This window comes from Aythya fuligula, chromosome 1, assembly GCF_009819795.1.
Source record: "Aythya fuligula isolate bAytFul2 chromosome 1, bAytFul2.pri, whole genome shotgun sequence".
In the NCBI taxonomy this organism is placed as follows: Eukaryota; Metazoa; Chordata; class Aves; order Anseriformes; family Anatidae; genus Aythya; species Aythya fuligula.
This window is the reverse complement of record NC_045559.1, coordinates 205591322-205600670: the sequence shown is the minus strand read 5'-3', so window position 1 is coordinate 205600670 and position 9349 is coordinate 205591322. Positions and strand designations below refer to the sequence as shown.

General features: G+C 59.3%; 1 protein-coding gene across 1 annotated transcript; it reads left to right on the top strand.

Moving 5' to 3' along the window:
- The first annotated feature begins 2277 nt into the window (after window positions 1–2277).
- Window positions 2278–8429, top strand: P4HA3 (prolyl 4-hydroxylase subunit alpha 3). Its single transcript, XM_032199285.1, has 13 exons — window positions 2278–2456; window positions 2852–2994; window positions 3105–3325; window positions 4255–4407; window positions 4491–4542; window positions 4698–4855; window positions 4932–5108; window positions 5546–5610; window positions 5706–5865; window positions 7131–7193; window positions 7430–7498; window positions 7914–8010; window positions 8179–8429. Exons 1-13 carry the CDS (start codon window positions 2278–2280, stop codon window positions 8247–8249), a joined length of 1608 nt encoding a protein of 535 aa, XP_032055176.1. The 3' UTR covers window positions 8250–8429.
- The last annotated feature ends 920 nt before the right edge of the window (window positions 8430–9349 follow it).

The following is a 9349-nucleotide window of genomic DNA, read 5'->3' as shown; positions in this document are numbered from 1 at the left end:
ATCAATCAGGACCTGCCTTTCATAACCCCATGCTGACTGGGCCTGATCGCCTGCTTGTGCTGTAAGTGCTGTGTGATGACTCTCAAGATAATCTGCTCCATGAGCTTCCCTGGCACTGAGGCCAAACTGACAGGCCTATAGTTCCCTGGGTCAACTTTCCAGCCCTTCTTGTAGATGGGCGTCACGTTTGCTAGCCGCCAGTCGCTGCATGGATTATGAGGGCCACATCCTGCTCCCCATCCCCTTCCACCAGCTCAAGAGAATGAGTATCCAGAGAACAACTGCTCTTGCTGCTAAAGACTGAGGCAAAGAAGGCATTAAGCACCTCAGCCTTTTCCTCATCTCTCGTCACTAAGTCTCCCCCCTAATCCTGTAAAGGCTGGAGATTCTCCTTACTCCTCCTTTTCGTGTTTATGTATTTATAAAAACATTTTCTGTTGTCTTTAACAGCAGTAGCCAGATTGAGCTCCAGGTGAGCTTTGGCCTTTCTAATTTTGTCCCTGCACTGCCTTACATCCTTATAGTCCTCCTGAGCAACCCGCCCTCTTTTCCAAAGGTCATAAACCCTCTTTTTTTTTTTTTCCTAAGCTCAAGCCACAGCTCTCTGTTCAGCCAGGCCGGTCTTCTTCCACAGCAGCTCATCTTTGGGCATGTGGTCTTCTGAAACTTTAAGATTTGCTTCTTGAGGAGTGCCCCATCCTGGTTTGGTGGCCTATGACAGACCCCACCAAGATGCCTGCCTTGTTGGCCTTCCCCCCGATCCTAACCCACAGGGACTCAACCTTATTGTTCCCAGCCTCGAGTTTTACGACACCAAAATACTCTCTGATGTAGAGAGCCACACCACCACCCTTCTGTGCTGCTGCTGAGGACCAGCAGGATGGGGAAAGGATGGGATGGGGACAGGCAGGAGGGGGACAGGAGAGAATGGGGACAAGAAGGGATGGGGACGGGATGGGATTAGGGACAGGAGGGGATGGGGATGGTAAGGAGCAGCAGAATGAGGCCAGGATGGGATGGAGACCTGCAGGAGGTGGGGGGAGAGAGAGGCTGGAGATGGGTGGGACAGGACAGGAGGAGATTGGGGAGAGGGATGATGGGGACAGGGATGATGAGGACAGGGAGGATGGGGACAGGAGGATGGGGACAGGGAGGATGAGGAGGATGGGGACGGTGATTTAAAGATCAAAGCCGAATTTCCTTAAGTGGTATATTCTTTATTGCAGCGCTGGATGCACGGGGGATCCTTCCGCCTATCGTGCATGTTTGAAGTGACAAACTATCTCTTATTTATACAGTGAAACAATGAATATTCAATTAGCACCTATACATATTCATTACATAACCCTGCCTACCCTCGCTTCGTATGCTAATTAGCTTATCCGTCCTTGCACTTGCACGAAGCCTTCCAAGAATTGTGGGCCAGGGTCTCCAGGATGTGGGCAGTGGTTTTTGGGAGGAAGGCCGTAGGTCTTCCTCGTAATGCACTTTCTTAATCGGTTGTTTTCCAGGCTGTAAAAATGCTGAGTTGTCTTTCGGTTTAACTGGGGGTCGGCAGATAACAGGATGTCTCAGTTAACAGGACATAACAGACAGTTGACTCAAGTTATCTCGAGTCTCAGCCTGACTGAGTGTTAACGGATAATGGGGTGTTTGCAAATAACAAAATGCTTAAACGTAACAGAAGGTCTATGGATAACAAGATGTTGTTTACTTTGTCCTTGCTAACTTTTAATCACAAGTTCCATTCTATCCTGAAGTCAGTTTATACGATATCATTTCACAAGTTTTATTCTATCCTAAAGTAAGTTTATACAATATCAATCCACAAGCTTTATTCTATCCTAAAGTGAGTTTATACTATATCAACGGGGAGGATGAGGACAAGGAAGATGAGGACAGGGAAGATGAGGATAGGGATGATGAGGAGAGCGATGTTGGGGACAGGGAGGATGAGGACAGGGAGGATGAATACAGGGATGACGGGGACAGGGAGGACAAGGACAGGGATTTTTGAGGACAGGGATGATGAGGACAAGGAGGATGAGGCCAGGACGGCATTTTTCCAGCCTGGGGACAACCAGGAGGCCCCAACCACACCGGGGCCAGCCAGGAGGGGCCGCCAACACCACACCACCACCGGCTTCCCCCCCCTTAACCCTCCTCTTTTCCCCCTTTTCCCCCCCCTCCCGGGGACCTCCCCGTCCCTCCCCAGCCTCCCCTCGCCGGCCTCCAGGCGGAGCCGAGGCTGGAGCCGAAGCTGGGGGAGCGGGGGGGATGCGGGCTGTGGGGGTGCTGGGGCTGGGGGCACTGCTGGCTTGGCTGCCCCCCGTCCCTGCCGACACCTTCTCGGCTCTGAGAAGCGTGAGGCAGGCTCGGGGGGTCGAGGGGAGGCTGCTGAGGAGGCTCCGAGCCTACCTGCGGGAGGAGAGCGCCCGCCTGCGCCGCCTGGGCAGGTAGGGACCCCCCAACCCACCCAAGGGACCCCCCCCCATCATCCCCTTGGGACCCCCCAGGTGAAGGGTACCCAAGGAGCAAGGCAGGGATGCGCCGAGGCGATGCTGAAATTGGGAGGTTGGGACGTGAGGGCTGCGAGAGGGGAGGAGGCTGCGAGCACCCATGGGTGGCACCGGGGGTGGCGCGGCACAAGGGTGGCCCAAGAAGGAAAGAGACCAGGTCCTGGAGCTGGGATGGTCCCGAACGTGGGCCAGATGCTGAGGCTGGAGACTCTGCCGTCCCCACCAGGGAGAACACTTTAGGTCTTGGCCCGTTTTTCCCAGCAGTTTTGGGGCAAATCTGGGGTTTTGGGTGGCCGCGAGTTGGCGCACCACCCGGAGCCTCGTCCCTGTAGGTTCTATGAGAAGGTTCGGGCGCTGCACCAGGACCCCGGCGCCTCGGTGGACAACCCCTTGCTGGCCTTCAGCCTCATCAAACGCCTCAGCTCCGACTGGCCCCGCTTGGTCCACAGCGACGAGGCCGCCGAAAACACCCGGGGTACGGCACCGCCGCTCCACCAGGGGTCTGGCAGAGCACCCCAAGATCTATTGGAGAAGGCTCGCAGCCTCCAACCACCACTGAGACTCCCCCCTCACCTTCTCCCCAAGCTCTCCACGATGGTTTTGAGGAGGTGCAGCAAGAACTGCCCGGAGCTGAGGACCTTGAAGGGGCGGCGAGGGCGTTGATGAGGCTGCAGGACGTCTACGGGCTCAGCGTCAAGGGCATGGCCAACGGCGTCTTCCAGCCCGCCGGCACCGGCCGCCCGCCCCTCTACAGCCCCGGCCTCCGCGTCGCGCTCTCCGCCGACGATTGCTTCCACGTGGGCAAGGTAGCGGTGCCGTGCCCTTGTTTCGGGGAAGGTTTTGGGTTTTTTTTTCCCCCCCCCTTTCCCGCACGGAGGCGATGAGGCCTCTCTGAGTCAGCCCGCAGGCATCCCGCGGCTCCGGCCCAGATCCTGGGTTTTTGCTGCCTCAGGGTTTGGTGTTACAGGGAGGGTGTCTAGACCCCAGTCGGGGGGTGAAAGGGGGTCCCCAGGAGGGATTTTGGGGGTTTTGAGAGAGGTTGAGACATTCTTGGGGCAGAGTTCCCACCATGGGGCCAGGATTGAGTCACAGAGCTTGGGGTGGGATGGGGGGGGTGAGAGGGGCAGGGGGACGGGGATGGGATGGGGATGGGGAGTGGGGATAGGGGGAAGGGAAGAAAGGGGTGGGATGGGGGAGGGATGAGGAGGAGGATAGGAGGGAATAGGGATGGGGAGGGGACTGGATATGATAATGGATGGGATGGGATGGGATGGGATGGGATGGGATGGGATGGGATGGGATGGGATGGGATGGGATGGGATGGGATGGGATGGGGATACGGGATGGGATGGGGATATGGGATGGGATGGGGATGGGGATGGGGTGGGATGGGATGGGGATGGGGTGGGGATGGGGATGGGGATGGGGATGGAGATGGGATGGGATGGGATGGGATGGGATGGGATGGGATGGGATGGGATGGGATGGGATGGGATGGGATGGGGTGAGGATGGGGATGGAATGGGGATGGGGATATGGGATGGGATGGAACAAGATGGGTTTGGACAGGTATGAAATGGGATAAGAAGGGGATGGGATGGGACAGGAGGGGATAAGAAATATGACAGGATAGGAAGGGGATGGGACCGGACCAGGACCGGGACCGGGACAGGGACAGGGACAGACCAGGATGACCCCACCAGCATCTCCGAGCACCGCCTGCGCTTCCTTGCAGGTGGCCTACGACACGGGTGACTACTACCACTCCATCGCCTGGCTGGAGGAGGCCGTCAGCCGATTCCGCCTCTCCTACGGCAGCTGGAACCCGGAGGAGGAGCGGGGCAGCCTGGAGGACGCCCTCGACCACCTCGCCTTCTCCTACTTCATGGTACAGCCCCCGGCCCCCTCCCCAGCCCCACGGGGCCAAACTATGGGGCTGGGGCTCCTCACACGCTCTCCGCTCCCATCCAGGCTGGAAACATCTCCCACGCCTTGACCCTCTCCAGGGAATTTCTCCACTACGGTACGGGGCTGAGCTTGGTTTTGGGGTGTCCCCGCCACCTCCGCATGGCACCCCTCATTTTTTTGGCATGGTCATGGGAAATCTCCAAGGACCGAAGCCGAGGAGGTCGGTGCTGGGGATGTGGGGCTTTGGGTGATCTCCCCCCTCCCCAGCAGACCCCAGTAACCAGAGGGTGACGAGGAACGTGGCCAAATACAAGAAGCTGCTGGCATCAGGGGGGGACCGAATGGGGAGCCCCCTGCGGCGCCCCAACGCCACCCGCCTGCAGAGCCGGGATGCCTACGAGGAGCTGTGCCAGAGCCTGGGGGCGCAGGTAGGGCTGCCAACGGGGATCCCATAGCCCCCAGCCCACTTTTACCAGCCTTTTCCCCAATTCTCTCTCTCCCCAGCCGGCCACGGAGCAGCCCCCACGCCTCGGCTGCTCCTACGAGACCAACGGCAGCCCCTACCTCCTGCTGCAGCCCGCCAAGAAGGAGACGCTGAGGCTCCAGCCCTACATCGCCTTGTACCACGACTTCATCAGCGACGCCGAGGCCGAGACCATCAAGGGGCTGGCGGGGCCCTGGGTGAGCTCTAGAGGGGACGGGGATGAGGTTTCCCCCTCCCGGAGGAGGATCCCCAAGAGGTGGTGGCTGGTGGCCCACCCTGAGCAGGCAGGAATGGATTTGAGTTTGTTTTAAAGCAGGGCTCAGCCACCGCTTCCCGTAGGGTGGTGAGCTCGGCTCGGCTCCATCCTGCTGCCCTGGAGCCCCCCACAAATTTTTGGGGGGACAAATCAGGGTCTGGCGTGCACCTGAACTCCCTCCCTGGTCTCTGGTGGCACCCAACGCACTGCATGGCCACCGTGGTGCCACCGTGGTGCCACCATGATGCCACCATCACCCTCAGGGACACCTTGGGTGGGGATTTTTGGTCTAAACACCACAGTCTAGTCCCCAAAGGGGGTCCCCGCTCGGGGGGTGACCCTGATGGCGGCAGCTTCCCCTCCCCGTGTCCCCCACAGCTCCAGCGCTCCGTGGTGGCCTCCGGGGAGAAGCAGCAGAAGGCCGAGTACAGGATCAGCAAGAGGTAGGCCCACCTCATCCCCTTATCCCCTAGCAGGGCCCAAAGTGTCCCCAAAAGAAGCTATAGGGGAGGATTTCTGAGGCCGGGTGTCCCCGCAGCGCCTGGCTGAAGGACACGGCCGACCCCGTGGTGCGGGCGCTGGAGCTGCGCATGGCGGCCGTCACCGGCCTGGATTTGAGGCCGCCCTACGCCGAGTACCTGCAGGTGGTCAACTACGGGCTGGGCGGCCACTACGAGCCACACTTCGACCACGCCACGGTCAGGAAGGCGTGGGGTGGTCAACGGGGTGGTCAACGGGGTGGTGGCTTGGGAGGGAGGTTTTTGGGGGGGACCCGTGGCGTGCGCTGAGGTCCTACGTGGAATAGGAGCCGTGGTGGCGGCCCTAAGGAGGAGGGAGAAGGAGAAAGGGGAGAAGGAGAGAGAAGGAGAAAGGGGAGAAGGAGAAAGGAGAGGAGGAGAAAGGAGAGAAGGAGAAAGGGGAGAAGGAGAAAGGAGAGGAGGAGAAAGGAGAGAAGGAGAGAGAAGGAGAAAGGAGAGAAGGAGAAAGGAGAGGAGAAAGGGGAGAAGGAGAAAGGGGAGAAGGAGAGAGAAGGAGAAAGGGGAGAAGGAGAAAGGGGAGAAGGAGAAAGGAGAGAAGGAGAAAGGGGAGAAGGAGAAAGGAGAAAGGGGAGAAGGAGAAAGGGGAGAAGGAGAGAGAAGGAGAAAGGGGAGAAGGAGAAAGGGGAGAAGGAGAAAGGAGAGAAGGAGAAAGGGGAGAAGGAGAAAGGGGAGAAGGAGAGAAGGAGAAAGGGGAGAAGGAGAAAGGGGAGAAGGAGAAAGGAGAGAAGGAGAAAGGGGAGAAGGAGAGAGAAGGAGAAAGGGGAGAAGGAGAAAGGGGAGAAGGAGAAAGGAGAGAAGGAGAAAGGGGAGAAGGAGAAAGGGGAGAAGGAGAGAGAAGGAGAAAGGGGAGAAGGAGAAAGGGGAGAAGGAGAAAGGAGAGAAGGAGAAAGGGGAGAAGGAGAAAGGGGAGAAGGAGAGAGAAGGAGAAAGGGGAGAAGGAGAAAGGGGAGAAGGAGAAAGGAGAGAAGGAGAAAGGGGAGAAGGAGAGAAGGAGAAAGGGGAGAAGGAGAAAGGGGAGAAGGAGAAAGGAGAAAGGGGAGAAGGAGAAAGGGGAGAAGGAGAGAGAAGGAGAAAGGGGAGAAGGAGAAAGGAGAGAAGGAGAAAGGGGAGAAGGAGAGAAGGAGAAAGGAGAGGAGAAAGGGGAGAAGGAGAGAGAAGGAGAAAGGGGAGAAGGAGAAAGGGGAGAAGGAGAAAGGGGAGAAGGAGAAAGGAGAAAGGGGAGAAGGAGAAAGGAGAGAAGGAGAAAGGAGAAAGGGGAGAAGGAGAAAGGAGAGAAGGAGAAAGGAGAGGAGGAGGTGGAAGGAGGGAGAGGGGCTTCCATGAGGACACCGCGGAGCTGTGGGGTGCGACGGGGGTGTGGGGCCGCCAGGTTGAGTGGTGTCAGCACAAACCTGACCTTCTCCACCTTCTTGCTCTTGGGGCAGTCCAGGAAGAGCCCCCTTTACAGAATGAAGTCCGGCAACAGGATCGCCACGGTCATGATCTACGTGAGTCGTCCCCCCCGGGGTTTGGTCATCAGTAGGGTTCAGAGTGAACGGGGTGGCGGAGGGCTGCGGGCGGCCCTAAATGGGATCGCAGCGGGGTGTTAAACAAAAACCCAGTGCTGGGAGGGAACTCATGGATTTGGGGCGTGGATAACACCTCAGGGGGGGGACAGGGGAGGGCTCGTGCCTCAGTTTCCCCGTGCTGTGCCCCACGGCTCACTTTTGTGCCCCTTTTCCAGCTGAGCGCCGTGGAGGCCGGCGGCTCCACCGCCTTCATCTACGCCAACTTCAGCGTGCCCGTGGTTAAGGTGAGGGGGAGCAGGGCATGGGGGGGACGCATGCAGCTCTGTGGGGTCGCATCTCATGCAGGGAGTCGTGGCTGAGCCCATCCCGCTGCCCCAAAAACCCTGACCTGCAGCTCCCCGGTCATTTTGGGGCTCCAAAACCTAACCCCGGGGCTTGTGTCTCCATCCTAATGATGCCAAACCCCAATTGTGGGGCTTCTGGCTTTGTTTTAGGGGCACGAAACCCTAATCCTATAGCTCCCAGCCTTGTTTTGGGGCGCCGAAACCCCAACCCTAGAGCTTCAAACCGCTTTGGGGCGCTGATCCTTAACCCTGGAGCTCCCGCGGGTGTTTTGGGGTGCCGAGACCCAACCCCAGGGCTCTCAGGGCTGTTGTGGGGTGCCAAACCCGGGGCCGTGCCCCCCTCTCTGCCCCGCAGAACGCAGCCCTCTTCTGGTGGAACCTGCGGAGGAACGGGGACGGCGACGGGGACACCCTGCACGCCGGCTGCCCCGTCCTGGCTGGGGACAAGTGGGGTGAGAATTTGGGGGGTGACGCGGGGCTGGAGGGGGACGCGAGGCGTCGGGAAGCGAAAAAATCCTGGATAAAGGGGAAAAAAAATCACCAATATCGGAGCTGGGGGGGACGGGACCTGCCTTTGGGGTGCACGGGATGGGGGCAGCCGGGTTCTTTGTCCCCTCCAGTGGCGAACAAGTGGATCCACGAGCACGGGCAGGAATTTCGGCGGCCCTGCAGCCGCGATCCCCGGGACTGAGGAGGACGTCGGGGGCTCGAGGACGCAGCTCCTGGCCCGGACAGCGTCACCGCCACCACGGCGAGGAAAAGTCACCCCCGGGGGGGGGGTTATCCAGGAGAAAAAGGGGGTGGCAGCGCCGGGGGGAAGGATGGATTTGCTCCCCTGCGAGCCAAAAGGGGTGAAAATAAAATCGAAGGAGACCGGAGTGGAGTTTGGGGGAGCCAGCTCGGCGTGGGATGGGGGCAAGGTTTGGCACATCCCCAGCCCGAAAGGGCCCGGCACAGCTCCGAGAGGGGACACGGGGCAGAGCGTGACCTCCCCCCGATGCCTTTAACACCCCCTCAGCCCCAGATAAAAACCCTAAATGACTTTTTAATCCTAAAACAACCCTCACTGGGAGACACGGCCTTCCTGGGGCGATCAGTAGGCTTCAGAGTGAACAAAGGGATCACGATGGCCCCGAGGAAAGCCCCGATGTCAGGTTTTACCCAAAGGAACCAGCTCAGAGGTACGAGCGCAGCGGGGTCGGTGCAAAGCTGCTGCCTTCCAGCCTCCCTGGCCCCCAGCCCGCCCTGGCTCGGCCCCGTTCCCCGGGGGCACCGCGGACAAGCTCCCTTTCTCCGGCCGACCGCAGCCCCGACGTGACTGGAAGGCAAAAGAGGCTCCCGGGCTCCCCGGCAGCACCTGGAGATCAGGCAGGGACCCCACAGCGCTCGCCTTGCCCTGAATTAATCCAGGGGACGGCCCCACAAAGGGCAGAGGAGGCTGATATTTGATTTATGGGATCGTGGTCAGCCCCCGTCCAGGAATTCCCTGACTCGTGGGGAAGAAATTAAGGAGCTGTCTCACTGCCACGGCTCTCGGGGCTTCCTTGCAGGCACAGGAATGTGCAGAACTCCAGATATTTCAGCCCCAAATCCCAGTTCTGGAGCCTGCCCCAAATTCCAGACCCCAAACCTGCAGCAACCCCAGCACAGCACCATTTATTACTTTCAGCTGCTCCCGGCTACGTGGGAGCGATCAGGCGTGGAGGGGAGGGGAAAAGCAGGAGCAGGGACGGGGCAGAGGCTGCGCTGGTCCCAAAAAATCAGCTCAACACCCTAAAACAGAGGAGCTCC